The sequence below is a fragment of the Dromiciops gliroides genome, chromosome 1 (genome assembly GCF_019393635.1).
Source record: "Dromiciops gliroides isolate mDroGli1 chromosome 1, mDroGli1.pri, whole genome shotgun sequence".
Taxonomy (NCBI): domain Eukaryota; kingdom Metazoa; phylum Chordata; class Mammalia; order Microbiotheria; family Microbiotheriidae; genus Dromiciops; species Dromiciops gliroides.
The window spans coordinates 278,815,997-278,839,678 of NC_057861.1; the positions used below are offsets into that span (position 1 = coordinate 278,815,997).

The 23,682-nt window shown below is 38.1% G+C and overlaps 1 protein-coding gene across 1 annotated transcript in view; it reads right to left on the reverse strand.

Moving 5' to 3' along the window:
* Window positions 1-10,225, reverse strand: part of CPA6 (carboxypeptidase A6) — a 354,688-nt gene extending 344,463 nt beyond the window's left edge. Inside the window, 1 exon segment of the mRNA XM_043977877.1 lies at window positions 9,818-10,225. Coding sequence (XP_043833812.1) covers window positions 9,818-9,921 — 104 coding nt within the window. The 5' untranslated portion in view covers window positions 9,922-10,225.
* Between the last annotated feature and the right edge of the window lie 13,457 nt (window positions 10,226-23,682).

Below are 23,682 nucleotides of genomic sequence, written 5' to 3' on the forward strand. Positions count from 1 at the left end.
CTCTCTCTCTCTCTCTCTCTCCCTCCCTCCTTTCCCCTCCCTTCTCCCCTCTCCCTCCCTCCCCCCTTCTAAGAGCAGAGCAACTGATAAACCTGCAAGGGTAGAATTAAAGTGCTTAACAGGGAACCGAAACCCAAGCTAAACAAGATGGTAAGATACTTGTCCTCAGAGAGTTCAAGTCAAGTTCCCGGGATTGGATGACCTATATCCCAGAATACTGAAAAAACTGGCTGGCATGGATTGCTGAACTATACTGTTGGTAGGTAGCTCTCTGAATGGTTCTGCAGAATGGGAGAAGGTCTGAAGAATGGGGGAATAGCAAATGTGGGCACATCTTTCTTAAAAAAAAAAGAAGCTTTAACACTGTATATAGAGGAGTGAGGTTGATTTAGTTTCTGGGAAAATATGGAAAGCATATGACTAAAAGGATGGTTTGTGAACACTTAGGAAAGCTGTGATAGTTGGTGCTTTCTAAATGTTTGTTCAACCGAATTTCATGTTTTCATCAGGAACAGGTCATACTGGATGAATGTTACTTCCTTTTTGACAGAATTTCTAGAGTGCTAAAAGAAGGTAATGCTAGTCATTTAACATGCCTAGATTTGAGCAAGGCATTTATTAAAATAATTACGATTAATGTAATTATAATTAAGTCATTAAGCAAAGTATCTCACAACAGTAGCTGAATTTGCATAGTGTTTCAAGTCCTACAAAGAACCTTAAATATATTATCTAAGTATCTAGGTGGCACAGTGGATCGGGCACTGAATCTGGAATCAGGAAGACGTCAGTTCAAATCCAGCCTCAAACACTTAGCTGTATGACTAGGGAGGGGCAAGTCACTTAACCTGTCTGCCTGAGTTTCTTCACCTGTAAAAAGGAAATAATAATTCCTCTTTCCTCCTTGGGACGTTGTGAGGATAAAATAAGATAATATTTGTAAAGTACTTTGCAAAGCTTAAAGCACTGCATACATGCTAGCTATTATTATAGTTATCTGATATAATATTCACAACAACCCTTTGAAGTAGGTAGAGGCTGCTTGGGATATGCCCAAGGGATATGTATGCAAAGATCTCTTAAAGAACAACAACTCATTGAGAATATCACCGAGGAGATTGTTGCTCTAGTACAAGTTAGACTAGAAGTCCCTTCTAGCATTAAGATTCTGTGATCCTGATATTATTATCCCAATGTTTCAGGTGAGGAAGGAGAATCAAGAAGCCAATATGTGAATCATACAATAGTCCAAATAGGTGGAATTCAAACCCATTGGCCAGATACAAATCCATAAGTTAATGGATTGATGTTAACCTGTAGAGAGGTCTCTGGTGGAATACCCTTGCCCAATTCTGTTAAATATTTTTACAAGAACCTCCTATGAAGGCAAAGATGCAAATGAAACAAATTTGCAGATTAAACAAAACTTTAATTATAGTTGTCACATTGAATAACATTCAGGATGCAAAAATAACTTGGATGGACTAGAATGGGTTGTCGTTAAGAAGACAAAATTTAATAAGGAACAATTTAAAGTCCTTCATTTAGATTCCAAAATTTGACTTCACAATTACAACAATAAAACAAAAAGCATTTACTTTATTAATTTATTTATTACCAGACACCGTATAAGACAGATGGGACTAGGTTAAGAGTTCAAATAATAAATATCTCTGGGTTTTAATTGACTACCAGCTCAGTATGAACTTGGGTGGTATTTAGAGAAGGATGGTGTTAGAAAATGAGGGGAGTGATGTTCCTAGTCTACTCTACCATGGTATTATACTTAGAGTAGTGTGTTCAGTTCTGAGAACTATGTTTTAGGAAGAATGCTGAAAAAATATAACAAATAAAAAGGCAAGAGATCAGGGTATAAAAGATATTGAAAAATACCACATGGAGATAGGTTGAAGGAACTGGGAATGTTTACCATGAAGAATAGAACATTTTGGAGGTAACATAACTGTCTTCCAGTTTCTGAAGTGCTATTATGTTAAAAAAAAAAAAAAAAGGCCTGTTCTAGTAGGTTCCAAAGTGCAAGACTAGGAGCATTTTGTTCAAGATTCAAAGTGGTAGATTTTGGCTGGTGATAATGATGAATTTACTAACAATTAGAGTTACTCCAAAGTGTCATGAAATTCCTTGAGAGGTAGAGAATTTTTCCTCTTATGAAAGGTCTTCAAGTGAGGCTCTGAAACCATTTTTTCTTGGATCATTGTGGGAGAGGGGCAGGTTGAGCCTGATTTCACGAGATTCCTCCTAACTCAGATTCCATGCTTCTTAGACTTAAAACCCATATGATGGTTTGATATTTATTTAGAGATGGAAGGGGCCTTAGAAACCATTAAATTCAACTCCTTCAATCCTAGGAAACCCCCCTCTCCCAAATTCTTCATGGGAGAGGCATGGTGTAATGCATAGAATTCTAGACTTGGAATCAGGAAGATTAAGGTTACAATCCCAGCTCTGACACTTATTAGCTTTGCAATCATGGTCAAATCAACTGAGTTTTCTGAGCCTTAATTTAGGAAACATGGGCAAAATGGGGATAACAGTATTTGTAGTACCTGCCTCACAGGGTAATTGTGCAATTCAAATGAAATAATTTGTTTAGACTTCTTTGTAAACTTTAAAAGGCTACATATGTCTCTTATTATTGGAGTTGCAGATGTTCAGTTTCTGAGCATAGTTGAGAACAGGTATGAAACAATAATTTTATCCATTTTATCTTTATGGTCTATAACTTCTGCTGGACTTCAAGGATTCTCATTAATTTTTCTATTGTATCATTTTTTCTCTTCTCCCTATCTCTTTCCCTATAATGACCATTACAAACTTTTCTCTTTTCAAGCTCCTAATTTTACCAATAGTCCTATTACAACAGGCGACAGCTTTCTATTTCACCAACAAGACTGATGTAAGTAAGATTTATTATTGGGTACCTCAAGATAAGAGGTGGCATTGCAATGGACTCTTAAAAGAAAAGTGCATTGAGTTTTCCCTTGTAGCAAGAATAAACAGTACCTTTTTTTAGGAAGCAAAATAATGCAAATGTAAAAGCACTGGGTTGAATCTGCAAGGGTAAGTAGAGTCTGTGTAAATGAGGTATAGACCTGAGATAAATGTCTGTATAGTTGCTAGAACTTTTAGCTTGTGCCAAGTCATAGAAAACTGTTAATCAAACTACCTCAGGCTAAAACAGAATTTTCCTAACTAGGGGCTTGTAGCAATTACAATTGAACTCTTAACTTTTTTATATCTCAAATACACTCTAAAGCCATGAAAGATAGTACCAATTTAGGAGAATTATATTGCCTCTAGGCTTAAAATGAACTGTTAAAATAAGGTGTTACAAGTGGGAAAAACTAAATATAAGTTCATTTCTATTCTAGGCCTCCAATTCCTGACCTAGAGGCCTCACTCAGTCTCCCTGCTAGCTTAATCTTCCTTCCCCTCAATGTTTAGTGGGAGTATGATTTGTCATCACAGGACTAGGTGTGAGTTCTAGTCTACTGGTACTTCCTATGAGGGGGCAGCTAGGTGGCACAGTGGATAGAGCACTGGCCCTAAAGTCAGGAGGACTTGAGTTCAAATCTCACTTCAGACATTTAATAGCTGTGTGACCCTGGGCAAGTCACTTAACCCTAATTGCCTTAAGCATCCAAGGCTGTCTCCAGTCATTCGGATCTATATCTTGCTATTAGACGCAGATGGCTCTGGAGGAGAGAGTAAGTTTGGTGACCTTGCACAGCCCACCCTCACTTAAATCCAATTCAGTGCAAGTCATGTCATTACTCCTATGTCATGGTCCTCTTTGAGAATGAAGGACAAACAAAAATGAAAACAACTTCCTATATTTTAAGTCTAACAGACTCCTACTCCTTATTCTCCTAAACCCAGTTTCCTTAAAGCAACTCTTCTCCTTGCCCTATATCATCACATCGACTCTCAACCCCATCTACCACTCTCTCATTCACCCATGCTTCAAAACGGCATGTCATTCTCATTCTGAGATATCATTTTTGACTCCTCCCTTTCTGTCTTCCCCATACTCAATCTGTTGCTAAGACCTATTGGTTTTATTTTCATGATATCTCTTTGTATATGCCCCCTTCTTACCTTTGACACTACTATCACCCTGGTTAAGGCCCTTATAACCTCACATTTGGGCGATTACAATTGCTTGCTGGGTGTTCTGCCTGCCACCAGTCTTTTTTCACTCCAGTCTCCTCCACTCAGCTAAAGTGTTCTTCCTAAAGCCAGGGAAGGGTCAGGGGAGGTAGGGAAAGAGGGGTAAAAATTGGAACCCAAAACTATAAATAAAAATGTTTACTTTCCATATTAGTCATGTTGCAAAATAAAAGCAACAAAATTTTTTTAAGAAGTAGAAAATATATTCCAATTTGCACTCAGAATGCATACCTCTAAATGTATGTGTGTACATATGTTATATAGGTCTGGTTTTAAAAGATGTAATCAGATATGTATGCATTACTATATTTTGTTACCAAATGTGTGTATTCATTGTCTCCATCCACATCTCTCTTTGGAGGTGGACAGCATTGCTGTTACTGTGTATACTGTTCTCCTAGTTCTGCTCACTTCACTTTTTTTTTTTTTTTTTTTTAGTGAGGCAATTGGGGTTAAGTGACTTGCCCAGGGTCACACAGCTAGTAAGTGTTAAGTGTCTGAGGCCGGATTTGAACTCAGGTACTCCTGACTCCAGGGCCGGTGCTCTATCCACTGCGCCACCTAGCCGCCCCTGCTCACTTCACTTTTAGTCAGTTCATATAAGTTATTTCAGGTTTTTCTGAAACCTTTCCTCTTATTTATCATAGTGCAATCATATTCTATTACAATTATATACTCCACAACTAGTTCAGCCATTTTCTCAGCTGATGAACATTCCCATAATTTCCAATTCTTTGCCACTTCAAAAATAGTGCTATAAATATGTTTATACAAATAGATCCTTTTTTAATCTTTTTGGAATACAGACCTGGTAGTGGTATTGATAGGTTAGGGGTATGAACAGTTTTATAGACCTTTGGGCACAGTTCCAAATTGTTCCCCACAGTAGTTGTACTAGTTCACAACTCCACCAACAGTACATTAATTTTTTACATTCCCTCCAGTACACCTGATAGCTGGGAAGTACTATCTCAGAGTTGTTTAAATTTGAATTTATCTAATGAATGCCCTCAGTAGTGTCTGTAGACTTTTCTATTGTCTCCCTAAGCAGACCTGGGTTGCAAAATTGATTCACTGTGATTTTTTTCTTAGATTTTTTTTTTAGATTAAAATTCAGTCTGTTACTTTTCTAGATCTGTTTTGAGTTGTGCAGGTTGATGTGTAGAGGGATGTGGAACTTGCTGTATTTCTTCTTGCTCCTCTGCCCTCTTGGTTTGCCTCTCTTCTTAACTTTCTAAGAACTGTCAGCTCTATTCATTTTTCTAGGTATGAAATCTTCAATTTTCTTTATAAATTCTTTTGTCAACTTGCCTTATTTCCAGCTCATTGAAAGATGGCTAGCTTTATTCTCTAAGAGCTGTCCTTTCTTCATACTGTTGTTTACCAAAAACTCTATCCAAATTGTACAAAGGACCCTTATTTTCTGCCCCTGAATAGTCTAATATTCTTCTCTCTTCTCTCTCTCTCTCTCTCTCTCTCTCTCTCTCTCTCTCTCTCTCTCTCTCTCTCTCTCTCTCTCTCCCTCCCTCTCTCTCTGTTTGTGTCTCTGTATCTCTCTCTCTGTCTTTCTCTCAGTCTCTTCCTTCTCCTTCTACAAACAAATACATACATTTGGGACCAAATTATACTCATGCATACATGTCTGTGATTATATCTTTTAAGCTAGACATATATACACATGTACATTTGAAATTATGAATAGGAGGGATAGATGACTTCTGAGTCCCTTTCAATTCAGATTCTGGGTTCTAACTTACAATCTTAGAGAGCTATCTAGGTCATTGGAAAGCAAAGCAGTCTGCCTCGAATCACATAGCCAGTATGTGTCAGAGGCAGGACTTCCTGACTCTGAGGTTTGCTCTGCAATAATTACTCTCACTCTAAATATATCATTACACATACTGATACATATGTAGCTGAACCTTTTTATAAGGAATTTTTTTTTTTTTTTTTGGTGAGGCAGTTGGGGTTAAGTGACTTGCCCAGGTCACACAGCTAGTAAATGTCAAGTGTCTGAGGCCGAATTTGAATTCAGGTCCTCCTGAATCCAGGGCCGGTGCTTTATCCACTGAGCCACCTAGCTGCCCCTTCTCCATCATTCTCACTAGCTTTCTTAAATTCCTTATAAAAAGGGGACAGCTAGGTGGCACAGTGGATAGAGCATCTGCCCTGGAGTCAGGAGTACCTGAGTTCAAATTTGGCCTCAGACACTTGTCATTTACTAGCTGTGTGACCTGGGCAAGTCACTTAACCCCAATTGCCTCACCAAAAAACAAAAACAAAAACAAAAAACAAAAACAAACAAAAAAATGGGGAGAATGATGGAGAAAAAATATTCTATATCTGTGTTATCTGTGCTCCTTTTCATTCTTTTCCATATTTAAACCATCTCTTTACTAATTTTGTTTCTTTATTCTTCCAACCATGTTTCATTTAATTCAAACTTCTCACATAATAGAGTAATATCTTCTAGTTTGCGTTTCTCTATAATCTTCTTTTTGACTTTTTCATGCAGATATTATATTTTGACCATTTCCACCTCTAACATCATCCATCTTTACTTCCAAACTCTCAACAATAGGCTTTCTGCGCTGCCCTAGGCATTATGGTATTATATTTTAATGTATTCTCAGAGTTCTTTAATCAATGGTCATATTTTAGCATAATGCATCCATAAAGCAGGAGGAGAACTCCCTGTTACAAATGAGACCATATCATAACTTTTAAAAAGAAGAAACGTCTAGGGGAATGAAAATTGTGGAATCTAGTAATGGAATTGCAATTATAGACCAAGCCATTTGAAAAAGAATGTAGTTCAAATTATATATTGTTTTGTCATCTGATCAGATGCTAGTCACACTTAAATAAGCTAAACTTTAAGAGTTTGTTCCAGACAACAAAATGATGTTAAATGGTTGAGACAATCCTGTCCTGTTTGGAGAGAACCTACAATTACAGAGGATAACTTATAAGTCCACATTTTCAATAGTAAGGTTGCATAGACCTATTTGTAATTCCAAAGAAGCTCCTCTTACAGAGATGGAAAGGTAGGGCCCCCTTTCTTCAGCCTGTCACTAACTGCCTCAGGTTTCATCTTTTAGAACTTTCAGACACCTGGTTATTTATAAATTTGAGACTGAATCATCAGGTAACAGCTCAAGAGCAAATGACAATTAATACTTGCATGGCAATTCAGCATATAATATACTGTAGCCTTATGACTGGGTCTCCAGGAGCCACAACTTCTGTAAGCACAAGTGAGAAACAGTGACTGGCACCTTTTTATTCACTAAATAGTCCCTAGAAAACAGGCTCACACCTGCTCTGCTGTGGTTGGAATTGTATCTTGTAATCTAGGACTGTTTATAGTGAAATCATCCTGCACAGAACCACAATGGAAGGATAAAATGACAACTTTGGTCATGCTAATGCCCTGTGCCATTTCTAAACCTGTAACATGTACTTTTTTAGGCATCTGGGGGAAACAGTATGGGGTTTCATTAGTGTAGGGTTTGGAAACTCCTTGCTTCTCATGCAGATCATCAGTAACATCCTCTCAGAGAGTGGCCTGGGGCCATGAGAAATTAAGTTACTTTGTCCATCATCACAAAGCTATTATGTGTCAGAGGGGGGATTTCCTTACTCCAAGAATGGTTCCCTATCTGTTGTACCACGTATGAGGTCTATGTGATATATTAATTTGTTTTTGGTCTTACCCTGTGGTTTTATATTGGTAAGGGAACTCTTGGGCATTAGGGATAGACAAAAATGAATCAGTTGTTGCTCTAAAGAACCTTCCATGCTACCAGGTTAACAAGTTGCCTAGGACACAGGAGAGGCTTACCAGTTAGAATTTGCCAGAAGCAGGACTTGAACCCAGGACTTCCTAACTCCAAAGTGACCCTCCAACCCTTATGCAACACTGCTTTATCAATAAAAGTTATTAAATACATCCTATATGCCAGGTCCTATGCTAGGTACTAGGGATATAAATATAGTCAATTTTTAAAATCCTTTATGTTGGTTAAAAAATGAAATCAACAAAGTACAATGTTTTAAAAGGCTTATATCACTGAGCTGCCCATAGAACTATGATAGTTTGAATAATCTGTCCTTCCATACTGCTCTACCACCCAATCCCAATTTTTTGCCTTGTTTGTTCATTTTTCAGTCATGTCTGATTCTTAGTGACCCCCCCTTTGGGGTTTTCTTGGCAAAGATACTGGAGTGGTTTGAAGGTACATCCTTAGGCCATTTGGTCCTCTGACTTCCTCACTAAGAATGTTAACAGTGATGACAGATTTCATGATGTAGAAACCAGTACTTTAGGAATCAGAGATCAAAAGTTAACTCCTTTCTATTTCACCCAAAGACCCAGAGGTGAAAGACTGGATCACATTACCGGCTTTCTGAACCCTCGAGAGCTGACACCATGTTTTTAAACTTTTCCCTGGGAAGCTCTGCTTTTCAGTGCCCTTCTAAAAGGTTGGCCTGACCACTGAAGGGGAAAAAAAGCAAGAAAAAAAATTGAACTGTGGGTGCCAAGGTCACACTTGTCATACCGTGCAGAATAATTTACAAGTGTCACCTTCTAGAAAAAAAGAACAAATCAAAACAAAACTATGCTATAAAACCCTTGGGTCCTTGTTTTCTTTCCTAGTTCAATCTAAAATAATGAATATTAGAACCCTAACAAAGACTTTAAGGAATTGTTTCCTCATCTCCTTATCTGCAAAATGAGAAGCTTGGACTAGATTCTCTTGAAAGGTTCCCTTTCCAGCTTCAATATTCTATGATCTACAGATTAAAAGACACCTCCAACTCACCCCCTCCTCCCAGTCTAACTTCAAGAAAAGAATAAGCTATATGTCATCCCATTAAAGATCTTGTTTACCCTAATCCCAACAAGACTTCGGGATAATAAGAGCAGAGAATGCCCAACACATTGCTTGTCACCTATCCTTCACTTTCAAGGATCTCAATGGTATGTATGAATATGAACAAAATCTAAATTTCTAGCCAGAACGAAATGTAATTACCCCCCACTTTCTTTAGACTTCCATAAAACCTTTTTCTCCCCCTTCTAATGACAACAGCCACTTTTTGAACAGGTTAATCAGAACGGTATCTACTGACATTAAATACATTGGCTAAAGTTTGTGATGCCCGTCCTCAAAGAGAATACTCATAATAACTTCTAGTTGTTGTTGTTGTTTTAACCCATTGCTGCTGGAAATTCTGACCACATACATTTCCAAAACAGAAAATCTGAATTCAAGCACTAATCCATGTTAGCACAATGGCATTCCCTTCACACTGAATCTCAAGCCCAGCGAACACATTGTAAAATAAAATATAGCCAATTCCCAGACCAGGGGCTCCGTCACAGGGAGCCCAATTGTAAAGAGCATAAAAAGCCGGGCTCTCCCAGGCAGCATTCTTTTCAGCGAGGTAGACCAAAGAAATGGGGAAGGTTTTTATTACGTCGCGTACATTTGAGTCACTAAGAGAGTCTTTCTGTAGAAACCCCCAAATCAGAAGAGTGTCCCTATCAAGGGGAGGCACGGATAGGGCACCTAGCTGGAATAAGTGTTGGAAAGCTAAGGAGGAAGGCTACTGAACTTACCCTGCATAGCGATTGTTGTAAAGGTAGCAGTGCCCTGGTCCCGGGATCCGCAAAAAGAGCAGACAAAGCAGCCACTGAGCAGCTGTCCAGCCAGGGGGCTTCATAGTGTCCGGAGGGAGTGAGGGAGCGACAACCAGTTAGCCAGCGGTAGGCTCAAAGTGGCCAGGAGCCCACTCCCAAATAACTTAACTTTAGTCCCTGGAGATCAGGGAGCAGGAGGAGTGGGAGGCAGGCAGGAGGGACAGCGCTTGGCTTCCAGCAAGGGAAAAGCAGGGAGGGGGAAAAGTTAAGGCAACTGAGGAAGGAAAGTTGCTTCTGGTAAGAAGTGAGACATGGAGGGAGAAGCTGGAGTGGCAGCTGCTCAGCTCAGCTAGGCGCGGCTCCACACCCCAGCAGCTGAGTCCAAACCCTAAGCAGACTCTCCACTTGCAAGGGTTGGGACCTCCTCCCTTGTTGCTGCTGCTGACTCAGCAGCCGGCGCCCCGCGGCGTCCTTCCTTTGGGTAACCCCTCTCTGTTTGTTTGTTTTCCCACTTCAGGCCCCTAACCCGCCTTTGACAACCTTCTACTCCCTCTCCCATCCCGCTGCGCTCCACACCCCCACACTCCCCTTAGTATTCTGCTCACACTGTGGAATGGACGCAGCTCCCTGAGTAATATGGTTAATTTCTTCCTGGGGGAAAATCGCTAAGATTTTTTTTTTTTTGATCCCATCAGGACTGATGTCCCTGTTATAGCCCAGTACCCTCTTCCCGATTGGCTCCTAAGTAGATAGGAGTTATTGCTATAAGAGCCTGGGTTACAACAGGTTATTACTCTGTCACTTGTAACTGTGTTAAACGTTTTTCTTTCTGAAGTCTTTTACTTGACTGCTGTGTGCAAAGGAATAGGTGGAGGGAGGTCAATAGATGTAAGAGTAGCAGAAAACAGTTCCTGTCCCTTTAGGAGCTTAGAATTTAGCTGGGTAGACTAGGTGCATGCTTAGCAAAAGGGACCAGACCTGTGTTTTCATTTGTTGGTAGAGAGAACTACTAATGCAGATCAACACCCTTGCTTTAACTTCTCATTTTAGAGAATTGCTTAAAGCACTGAGTGGTTAAGCAACTTATTCGGGGTCATATAGCCAGTATTTGGCTGAGACTTGAACCTACAACCTCTTTGCTCAAAGAGCCTGTTCTCTATCCTTGTTGCTACCATAGCTTCCATGTAAGAAGAGGAAATGTTAAATCAAAAAGACACTATTGAGAAATGAAGCACTTTAGGTAGTTAATGTTGGCTAGAATAGACCTCACTTCAGTGTAGGGACTTAAAGAAATTCACCGTGTCTTATTTGGGGATCCAGGAAAGTGAATGAGCACCCCTGATGCTTCACTAATAGCTAATTTTGAACTCACCAAATGTACTGCTTTTCCCTTCCATATCTTAATTTTTTCTTGTACTATCTGAATAGTCATGGCCATGACCACTATATAACTTTCAATGACCAGGAAATCTCAACTGTTTCCTCAAATAGGCGAGTGTAATGATGACAACAATGTTGGAGAAAGATGATACTGGTGTCTATATTCAGGATGAACCAACAGCACCTGCCATGGCTAAAGCCTCCATCCTGGGAAGAGATGAAGAGAGGAATTAGGATACAAAAGAAAGGGGGGAAAAGAGAAAAGTCACTAGAGAAGAAAGTCAGCTGGGAAATAGAGACTTCTGGAAAATGATCAGGTCTCCTTGTTTTGCATCCTTACACACAATGCTCTTTCCATCTCTGTGCCTTGACTCTGGCTATCCCCATGCTGAAGTGCTTTCCCTACTCACCAACACCCTCTGGAATACCTTGTCTCCTTCAAGACTCAAGTTCCACTTTCTACAGCAGACCTTTCCCCGTCCCTTCCCCAGTATTTTCCCTGCTAAATCTATTTTCTCTCTACTTTGTATCTCTTATGTATGCCTATATAGAAGATTTTTGCAGCACACACATGTTAATCTCTTCCTTTAGAATATAAGCATGTTGAAGAAAGGGGCTGTTTCACCTCTGTCCAGAGCCTAGCACTGTGTTTGGCACATGGGGGGGGGTGCTTAATAAATGTTAATTGATTGATTAATTTGACAACTTTGGCTTTGTGTAGTGCATCTTTTTAAACTTGTGAGGCCAGTTGGCAAGCCTTTTTACTTACAGAGGCAAAGAGGTGGCATGTCGAATGACCCAGGTGCTACTGAAACAAGAAGAGCTTGTCATAAATTGGGGAAAAAACATGTAAAGAAACAATTTTTTCCCACCTTGGAATCTCAATGTGTCAAACTAATTTAGTATAAATATGTCATAATTCATTCACAAAGGTACCCTAGCCAAACCAGGAATGTTGGCCATGGCTGGGTGGTAAGCATGCCATCAAAGGAGTCTTTCAGAAGGTTATTTGGGTTGTGGTGATGTGTTACAGCAGCTGTGACAGTCTGGACTCAGATTCCAAGGTAATAACTTCTCTAGCTTTGGCAAGCAAAGATCTAAGATGTACTATAAGGGTACCTAGAAAACTTGAGATCAAAGAGTTTCCCAAACAATAGGAGTCACTCTCAGTGATAGTTCTCAGCTTTTCAGGCACCATATTATCTGATCAAATTCCTCTTGAGAAAGATAAGCTTCCATAAAATGTTAATGACAGAAAGAGACCATCTAAAAGTGGGAGAAGAGAGCAGAGATATAGGCAATTTTAAGAAAAAATATTCTCTTTTTTAAGCCTTAAAGCAGAGTAAATTTTAAAAACCAATCTGGAGTATGGAAATGTGAATGAATGGGAATGGTAGAAGAAGAGAAATTTTACTTATTACCTATGGCCCATTAATATTTTAGTGAACAAAACACTGAACACTTATTCACTAAACAAACTAAAAAAAGAAACAAAAAGAAAATACAAACAAACAACCTTCTAGATCCTGATTTACTGCCTGACCAGTCATAAGGAAGAGAAAAGGAAATACAGCAGACAGAAGAGATTACTGATGTGGGGGTCTATAAAAGATGAATCTCTGAGTCTTTCAAAGGATTACTGGTGACTTTGAATTATAGCCTGACAAGCTCCTGCTGAGAATTATATGATGGAAAACTGACTATAAAGTCAAATAGGAGTTTCCCTCATCTGTAAAATGAGGAGGTGGGATCTTATATACAACTTCGCACCTCTTTTATGTTCTTCCCTATCAAAGACTAGTGATTTAATGAGTAGAAGTCCTGCTACATCAGGTGTAGACAATATTCTTCCACACCTTACTACATGGTCTTTGTGAGTTTTTGTAGACAAAACAAATTATATTTGGAGATGAGTCACTCTTAACTTAGGCAGGTCCTGAGCTATCAAGGGGCCACTATTTGATGCTTTTGGAGCATGGTAGGACCTATCAGATATGAATTCCACTGATAATAATTCCACTTTCAATAATACAAAGTTGCCTCCATGGCATGCTGAGATATCAGAGTAGGATATTGCTCTTATGCAACTGTAATATTTCACTGTTACTTGTTTGAATTCTGTCTCAAATGCCTACTGAGTAGCCTAGGGCTAGTTATTTAACTTCTTTCCACCTCAATTTCCTCATATGTAAAATGGGAATATTATATTGTGAGGCTCAAATGAGATACAGTGAAACACTTTGAAAACGTTAGTGTACTATATACATATCAGCTATCATTATTACTGTTGTTATTGTTATAATTGTTATTTTATGTTATATTTATGAAACAGGGACATGAAACTCACCATTTTGGCAGGATTGCTGGTAGCAGTCACCAGTTCTGACATTCCTCTACTATTTATAGTTTTTCTATAGTGCTTTCTCACGATATCAAGGTAACTTGCATGGCTTTGGCTCCAGTCACTAAGGGTAGAAGTGAAGGTTGATGAAAGTTGGAAAGGAAAAAGGAAAAGAGGTACAAGAGTTTTATCCCATGCTTCAAAATGACTCAGTGGAAATACATTGACCCAGTAGGAGACAAACTGCCTGTGGCCTTGAGATGATTGTTCTGTTATTGTTGTTGTTCATCCTTCATTCTTGAAGAGAACAAACGACCTCCTGAGGTGATATCTTGATTTATACATGAATTAGATTTCAGTGAGGCAGAGCTGCACAAAGTTGTCAGTCTCTCATTCCTCTAGAGTCATCAAAGTTCAGTGGCAAGACATAAGTCACGATGACTGGTGATGGTCCAGGATACAATGGATGACCTTGGCCTTTCTAAATTAAGGTATTACCCAGGCCTCACTGGGGATGAAAGGAATGAAATTTAGTCACGGTAACTTAGTAAATGCTGTAGACTATTACTTGAGACATGAATCAAGAGGTCTTTAGAGCTGCCTAAAACACTCTTTTCTATTCTGGCTAATAGGGTCTATATGTAGAACTAAAAAGAATTGGAAATTTACCTACTAGCCATAGTTCTCTCATTGTAAAAGCTATAATACTTTTCTGAGGATTGGAAGATGGATTGCAGCAGCTACTGTAGTGGTGAAAACAATGCAACTATGGTACAGTAGTAGGAACGCAACAGGGATATGGAGCTTCTGAGCTTCAACATGAGTGGTTACATGGCCCCTGGAAGAAGATAGACCCCATAAGATGGAAAAATTTTATTGACTGTCTATGAATTTAGGTATTAGTCCCTTCTGTGTTCTTTGTGGTATGGCATAAACTAGTTTAGAAGCTGATTCTTGTTGTGGAAACTGAGAGGGTTCTTTGGGGAGAGCTATAAATGAGTAAAATGCAGATGTTCCCAGCTAACTCTGTTTGGGAACAGGAGCTAAAGATCCAATATTTGAGATGACTACAAGATTGAACTCCACCTATGTGTACTCAAAGCTTTGGAAATTATCATCAGGTTATAATTATTTGTATATGTGTCATACTTCTTTCCACTAGACTTTAAGCTCCATAAAAAATAGAGTCTTAAATGACCACATCACTCCCTGCTTAATAAACTCTAGTGGCTTCCAATTACCTCTAGGATCAAACATAAATTCCTCTTTTTGACAGGTCAAACCCTTTACAATCCAACTCCATCCCACCTTTTCACATTTATTATGCATTACTCTTCATGCAATCTTTAGTCTGGCCAAACTGACTTTTGTGCTATTCTTCCCACATGGTGCTCCATTGCCTTTGCAATGACTATTTTTCATCCCTAGAATTCACCCCCTTCCAAGCTCTTCTCATGAGAAGCTGTAATTGATCTCAAAGCTGAACTCAAGGGGCACCTCGTACATGAGACCTTCCTTGTTCTGTGGGCTAGTGCTTGTCCCTTGAAATTACCTTGTATTTATTTTGCATTTATTTTTCATGATGGTTTGATGTAACACAGAGTTGTCAAACATGAAGTCCTCACCCTATGTGGCCCACAATACTCCTGAGCACAGCCCCAAACAGTTGAAAATATAATGGGAAATATGTAACAAAATAAAACTACAATAAAATATAGATGACATCATATTCTTAAAGTAAATCGATATGTAGCCAACAAAGATCCTTATGTATGGATTTGTGGCTCCCTCTCTATTTGAGATTGACACCACTGGTGTAGTAGATGCCTGTGACATATGCTGACTATGCATCCATAGGCAAGATACTGAATCTGTTAGTACTCTAGGCAATGCTCTAAGACAATTATTCAGTCATTTTAGCCAAGTCCAATTCTTCATGACACCTTTGGGGTTTTCTTGGCAAAGATACTGCAGTGATTTGTGATTTCCTTTTCCAATTCATTTTACAGAGGAGAAAACTAAGACAAACAAAGTTAAGTGACTTGCCCAGGTCTCACAGCTAGTAAGTATCTGAGGCTGGATTTGAACTCGTGAAGATGATTCTTTCTGATTCCAGGCCCAGCCTCTATCTACTGAGGTACTAAGTTGTCAGTAAGTTTCCTACTTGCCTTGTAGAGGAAGCTTCCATCTCAGAGTTCCCTATATCACCAAAAGCATAGGTGCAGTCCCTATCTCTGTCCTATATTTTGAATATACTGATATGTACAAACTGTTTCTTTTAGGGCAGGGACTGCTTCATTGTTGTCTATATCCCCAGTACTTAACACAGTGCATAGCACATAATGAGTGCTTAATAAATTGAAGAATGATTGATTGAAAATTACATATAGTAAATGACCATAGTAATCTAGTGTATAGTAAATCCAAAGATCCAAGCTTTTGGAACAAAAACTGCAGGCAGGGAAAACTAGAAAAGAGTATGGCATAAACTAGGTATAGAGCAACATCTCACACTGTATACCAAGATACAGTCAAAATGGGTACATTATTTACAAATAAAGGGCAATATCATAAGCAAATCAGGAGAGCATGGAATAGTTTATCTTTCAGATTTATGGATGAGGGAAGAATTTGAGACCAAAGAAAATATAGAGCATTATAAAATGTAAAATAGATCATTTTGACTATATAAAATGCTTTAAAAATCACACAAGCAAAACAAATGCAACCAAAATTAGGAGGAAAACAGATAAATGAGAAAAGATTTTGCAACAAGTATCTCTGATAAAAACCTAATTTCTTAAATATATAGAGAATGGAATCAAATGTATAAACATATAAATCATTCCCCAATTGATAAATGGTCAAAAGATATGAACAGGCAGTTTTCAGATAAAGAAATCAGTTATCTATAGTCATATAAAATGCTCTAAATAACTATTGATTAGAGAAATGCATATGAAAACAACTCTGAAGTACCACTTCATACCTATCAGATTGGCTAATATGACAAAAAAAGAAAATTATGGGTGTTGGTGGGGATGTGGGAAAACTGGAACACTACTGCATTGTTGGTAGAATTGTGATCCAACCATTCTGGAGAACAATTTGAAACTATGCTCAAAATGTTACAAAAATGTGCATATCTTTTGATCAAACAATTCCATTACTAGGTCTATATCCCAAAAAATCCCCCCCCCCTCAAAAGGGAAAACTATCTATTTTGCAAAAATATTTATAGCTGCTCTTTTTGTGGTGGCTAAGATTTGGAAATCAAAGGGATGCCAGTCAGATGGGGAATAGCTAAAGAATCTTTGATATATGATCACAATGGAATATCATTGTGCCATAAAAAATAAGAAGCAAGATTATTTCAGAAAAACCTGGGAAGACTTACGTGAACTGATGCAAAGGGAAGTAAACAGAACCAGGAGAACATTTTACATAATAACAGCAATATTGTTTGACAAAGAACCTGTGAATGACTTAGCTGTTCACAGAAATGCAATATGAAACAATCTTAAAGGACTAATGATGAAGCATACTCTTCACCTCCAGATAAAGAACTGATATTTGAATACAGACTGAAGCATGCTATTTTCATTTTCTTTCATTCTTTTTCTATTATTTGAGTCTTCTTGTACAAAATGAGTAATGTGGAAATGTTTTACATGAGTGCACATGTATAAACCTATATGTGATTGCTTACCATCTTAAGGAGGGGGAGGGGAGAGAGGATTAGAATTTGGGATGCAAAACATTTTAAAAATGTTAAAAAATGTTTTAACATGTAATTGGAGGAATATATATATATGTATATATATATACTCACACATATATATGTGTGAGTGCATGTATATATATATATATATATATATATATATATATATATATATATATATATATATATGTTTTATTGAGTAGAGTAGAGACTACATCACCTAATTGTGGCATTTCTCTCACTAACATAGACAATTAATAAATATTTGTTGAGGGGCAGCTGGGTGGTGCAGTGGTTAAAGTACTGGCTCTGGATTCAGGAGGACCTGAGTTCAAATCCAGTGTCAGACACTTGACACTAGCTGTGTGACCCTGGGCAAGTCTTAACCCTCATTGCACCCCCCCAAAAAAGCTCAGCAATAAATATTTGTTGAAATGAATTAGACTAAATCTGCCAAGGATCTTTTTTGCCTCTAAAATTTTTGATCCTGTGACAATCTCTAGGGGAGTCAGTTTTACAAGTTTTACAAGGAAAAGAGTAGAATAATTTAAATTTTATGTTTTAAGAGCTCCCCTAGGGAGTTGAGCTTTGGAGTATACACAGACCTTAATTTTGATCCACTTCATTAATGCTTAAATGCCCCTTAGATCTTCTTGCTTAATAACTTTTGTGTACTACCATTGTCTGAATCTAGTAAAGGAACACAAATAGTGAGGGGAAGATTTTTTTCCTTGTGCTAGCAATTATGTCACATATGCTTTGAAGTGTCTTCTTAAAAGTCTTTGCTAATGACAAAGTAACTGTATTATAGATTGTCAGTCAAATATGAGGGGCTCTGACAATTATCAATAAAAGTTAATTTTCTACTTTATTGAAATATTGGACAGTCACTTAACAACATGTTTACTCTGGACACTACATTTGTCTGATATTGTACAGATGTTCCTAAAGCTTTGAATACATTGAGGAAACTGGAGAGGGTGAATTCTTATTTTTATTGGGGAGTGGCCTAGTGAAATAATACTATCCTTATTATCAGCATGAAATTCAGAGGAATGACTGATTTTGAGTGTTTCTCTTTGCTACAGGGAAACTTATTGAGGAAAAAATAAAGGCATCAATTCCAACTTCCTTGGACAACTTAATTTTTTTTAAAGATAAGGGTTATCTAAGTAATTTCCTCAAAGCCTTTCTAAATTCTTAATTGAATGTTTAATTTTTGTCATAGTTGACATATGCATTAGATCAAATATATCATAGAGGTTTTATGTTTGGGTAGGCCAATATCTTATACCATTTACCAAGATAAGGTCAAAATGGATATATGACCTAGATATGAAGAAATATTACAGGACAATTTGAAGAAGGTAGAACATATTACTTATTAGACTTGTGCATAGGTGAACAATTTATGAATAAATAAGTTAGAGAGCAGAATATATGTGACTGAATTTAACTCTTCTATTATTGGACAACTTTTAAAAGAAGGTCAAAAAAGCATCTGCTTCTTTTTTAAAAGCATGTTTTGTTGATTTTTTATAGCATGGTAATTTTCTGATGGTTCTCCTACCCTTATGCCACACCTTGCCAGTAGAAGTGTCCCTTATAACATAGAAGTACAGTAGTGTAAATTATAATCAATCACACAGTAGCCATATTGAAAAGAATGTGTTTTATTCCACAACTATTGGACATTACTTCTCTTTTGAGAAGTATGAGTTATGCTTCACCACCTGTTCTCTAAAGTCATGAATAATTACTGAATTGATCAGGATACTAAAGTCTTTCAACATTGTTCTGTTTTGTTTTGTTTTGTTTGTAGGGCAGTGAGGGTTAAGTGACTTGCCCAGGGTCATACAGCTATTAAGTGTCAAGTATCTGAGGCTGGATTTGAACTCAGGTCCTCCCGAATCCAGGGCAAGTGCTTTATCCACTGTGCCACCTAGCTGCCCCCAATATTGTTCTTTTACATTATTTTGGTCATCATATCCCAATTCTGCTTATTATTTTATTTATTTGTTTGTTTGTTTTTTTATTTATTTTGCGGGGCAATGGGGGTTAAAGGATTTGCCCAGGGTCACACAGCTAGTAAATGTCAAGTGTCTGAGGCTGGATTTGAACTCAGGTACTCCTGAATCCAAGGCCAGTGCTTTATCTACTGCACCACCTAGCTGCCCCTAATTCTGCTTATTTTGCGGATATTAATTCTTTATGTTTATTTTTGTAGCATAATATTCCACTAATTTATATACTACTATTTGTTCAGTCATTCCCAAATCAATGGGAACTAGTTTTCCTTGCAGTTTTCATAAAACTGCTCTTTCTTGGTTCTCCTACTTTTCTAGATGCTTCTCTTGTCTTTGAAGGATCTTCATCCAGGTCACACAAGCTAACCATGGGTGGTGCCACAGGGCTCTGCCAACTATCCTCTTCTCTTTTTCCACTATATTATTTCACTTGTTGACCTTATCAGTTCCCATGGATTCAATTCTCATCACTATGCTGATGACTCTCAAATCTTCTTATCTATTCCTAACCTCTCTGCTGACCCCTATTCTCACATCTCCAACTACCTATTATACATCTCAAATTAGATTTCTTATAGATACCTTAAACTTGACTTTGTCTAAAACTGAACTCATCATCTTCCTTCTCCTCCAATATTCTCCACTCTTCCTAACTTCCTTTTTATTGTTGAGGGTACCACCATCCTCCCAGTCACCCAGGTGTCATCCTCTATTCCTCACTATCTCTCCTTCCCCTCATATCCAATCTGTTGCCAAGATTTGTAAATTTCCCCTTTGTGACATCTCTCGTATATACTCCCTTCTCTCCCCTGATACTACTACCAACCTGATGAAGGCCTTCATCACCTCATGCCTGAACTATTGCAAAAGCCTGCTGGTTGGTTTGCCTGCTTCAAGTTTCTCTCAACTTCAGTCCATCTTTCACTCAGCTGTCAGTGATCTTCCTAAAATATAGATCTGCCTATGTCCACCCACTCCTTCCTCCCCCCACCATCCTAACAACCAATAAACTCCAGCAGCTCCCTTTTACTCCAGGATCTAATATAAAACCCTCTGTTTGGCATTCAAAGGACTTCATAAACTTCCCCACACTTTTCCAGGCTTCTTATGCCTCTCTTCTCTGCTTCCCTCCCTAACAATTACTTTGTGAGTCAATGATAATCCAATGATTCTGCAGTGGCTAGAGTGACAGGCCTAGAGTGAGGAAGACCTGAGCTCAAATCTGGCCTCAGACACTTACTTGCTATTATGTGACCCTCGGCAAATCACTTAACCTCTCTTTGCCTCAGTTTCCTCATCTATAAAATGAGGATAAAAATAGCACCTATCACCCTAGGTTATCTCGAGGATCAAATGAGATAATAATGATAGTGTTTAGCCAGATATCTGGCTTCCACCAGTCGCAGACAACCATGGATCAGCACCTTGAAGAGCCACAGGCCACAGTGTGGCTGTGTAGTCAGATACAGGAGCCACAGCTCCTGCCACAATGAGGACATTGGAAAACTGCGCTGTCTGTTGCCCGTCGGTTCCTACTCTCATTCGTTTTTCTTCCTCCTGAGCTTGAAGGCCCATCTCAGCTGTGCGCAAGCTGCTCCTGAGTACTGAGCTCCATTGGGCATGGTCCTTGGCCGTCTCCTCCCAGAGCCCTCAAGTCTCCCTTGTAGGGAAGCTGGGGGTGTCCAGCAGGTCTTTGGCCTGAGGCTAACTCGCCATAAAGTAGGTCTTTAGGAACGCGCCTGTCTTGTATGCGGTGCACATGACCGAGCCAGCGCAACCGTCTTTGTTTCAGTAGCATGTAAGTGGTTTATAAATGTTTATTATTATTATTATTGTTATTATTAATTATTATTTAATACACTCCTCCTGACTGATAATTTTCACCAGTTGTCCCCTGTACCTGGAATGTTATCTCTGCCTCCTGGCTTCCTTCAAGTCCCACCTAAAATCCCACTTTTTAAATGAAGCCTTTCCTGATCTCCCTTCCTTCTAGTGCCTTCCCTCTGTTGATTATTTCTCATTCTTTATTTGGGTTTGTCTTTCTATAGCTGTTTCTCTGTTCTTTCTCCCATTAGACTGTAAGCATTGTCTCTTGCTTTTTCCTAACATTTAGCACTGTTCCTGTCACATAGTAGGCACTTAATTTTTTTTTTACTTGCTACTGAAAAAAAAAAGCTTTTGTAGGTATTTTTGTATTTATGAGACATTTTCCTCTGTCTTTGACCTCTTTGTAGTACTGCTTATTAGTATTACTGATAGGTCAAAGTGTATGAATTGATGAAATTTGTTGGCTTTTTAAAAAAGTATTATTCCAAAATGTTTTCCAGAGTGGTTGGGCCATTTCACAGCTCCACCATCCATGTATTAGGATGCTTGACTTCCAGCAATCCCTTCAACAATTATTGCTTTTGTCATCTTTGCAAACTTGATGGCTATGAAGTAAAACTTCAGAGTTGTTCTAAATTTCATATTACTTTTTAGTGACTTGGAACATTTATTCACTGTCATTCATTTGTTGATGATTGCTTTTATTCATTTGAAAACTGCCTGATAGTATACCTTGCCCACTTATCTATTGTATATTTGTAACTGTGAGAAAATAATGGGATTTGGCAGATACTCAAAGGCTCACTTGGAGATTAATCTAAATGGATTGAATTAAGTGAAAGTGATTGACTTTGCTGATCTACTTCTAGTTAATTAGATTGTAACCACACCTGGCTGGCCCTTAAGAAGGTATTGTTCTCAGAAAGAAGCTAAGGACTTTGAACTCAACTGGAGACCACTTTCAGGTCCAGTGAACCAATGGATTTGGATGACACCTACCAATCAGCTTGAAGCAGTGTGTAATGACTGCCTCTGCTCCAGACCTATAAAAAGCTTCCACACTCAGTTTGAGGAGAGTTCATAGTTGAAGCAGGCTTGTGGCAATGGATTTGAGGAAGAACCAGACCATACTGGAACTCTAGGTTAGATAGGCCTTTTCTTAACTCCAAATGTTCTTTTTTCCCCTAATACCTAGTATGCTTTAATAAATACTTAATGCCCAAAGACTGGTGCTAAAGCTTCTAATTTAAGGCAACCACACATTAGATTTTAAACATCACATAACAATTCCCTACATATTTTGGATATCCAAACTGTATCAGATCTACTTACAGCAAACTTTCTCTCCCAATTTTGGGTGTACTCATCTTGTTAAGGTAAAAGCTTTTCATTTTTATGTTATCAAAATTGGCTATTTTATCTTGTATGAATATATCTACCCTTTGCTTAGTTAAAAATTCTTCCCCAAATATAATTACACAAGGTATGATTTTTCCTTTACTAATATGTACAATGCTTCATTTTATTTTTTGCCATGTATTCATTTTGAGTTTATTGTGGCATATGGTATAAGATGTTGGCCTAAAACTACTTTTTGACATAAGTGCTTTTCAGTTTTCTGAGAAGTTTTTTGTTCCCTTTTAAGGGAAAGGAATAACCATTTATATAGTGCCTACTATGTGCTGGGCACTGTGCTAAACACTTTACAAATATTATCTCATTTGCTCCTCCAAACAACCCTGAGAGGTAGGTGCTATTATTTTCCCCATTTTACAGTTGAGGAAACTGAGGCAAATAGAGGTTATGAGACTTGCCCAGGATCATACATCTAGTGTCTGAGGCCAGACTTGAATTCAGGTCTGTCATGACTCAAAGCCCTGTACTTGATTTACTTCATCACCTCCTGCCTTTTAAAGTAAGAAATCCTTAACCCAATCCTTGGGTTAATAGAACACTAGGTTATTATGTTCTATTGCTCATGGGTCTTGCTTCCCTAGACAGTTTCACTTGTTAGCTTTTCTATTTAAAAAAATAATATAGGTTTTCAAAAAAATTTATTCATTTTAAACTTTAATACAAAATGCCAAAAGAAAAAAAAGACGTTTTCATGTATGCAGAAGAGCATGAGAGGTTTGGATAGAAAACAGTAAATTTCTATTTCAATAAAACCATAATAAATATTACACATTGTTTCCAAAGCTATCCAGTTTTTCTTTGCTTCCTTCTAGGTTTTCTTTTGTTCTCTGCTGTGTACTTTTTACTTTATCCACCCCCCTCCCTTCACTCCTCTTCACCTTGCCACTACCCTGCCCTAAAGAAGGCTACAATTAAATGCAACACAGACATACACACAGATGTACACATAGATATCTGTAAATATACACATATACATATATGTATGACTGGGTGACTATAATATGACTATACATATTTCCACTTGTCATCTCTGTGTGTGGAGATGGATAGCATCTTCTTTTCTGTCTTTTCATGTTTTTCTAAATCAACTAGCTCATTTCTTACACCACAGCAGGCAGTACTCCAAGACAAT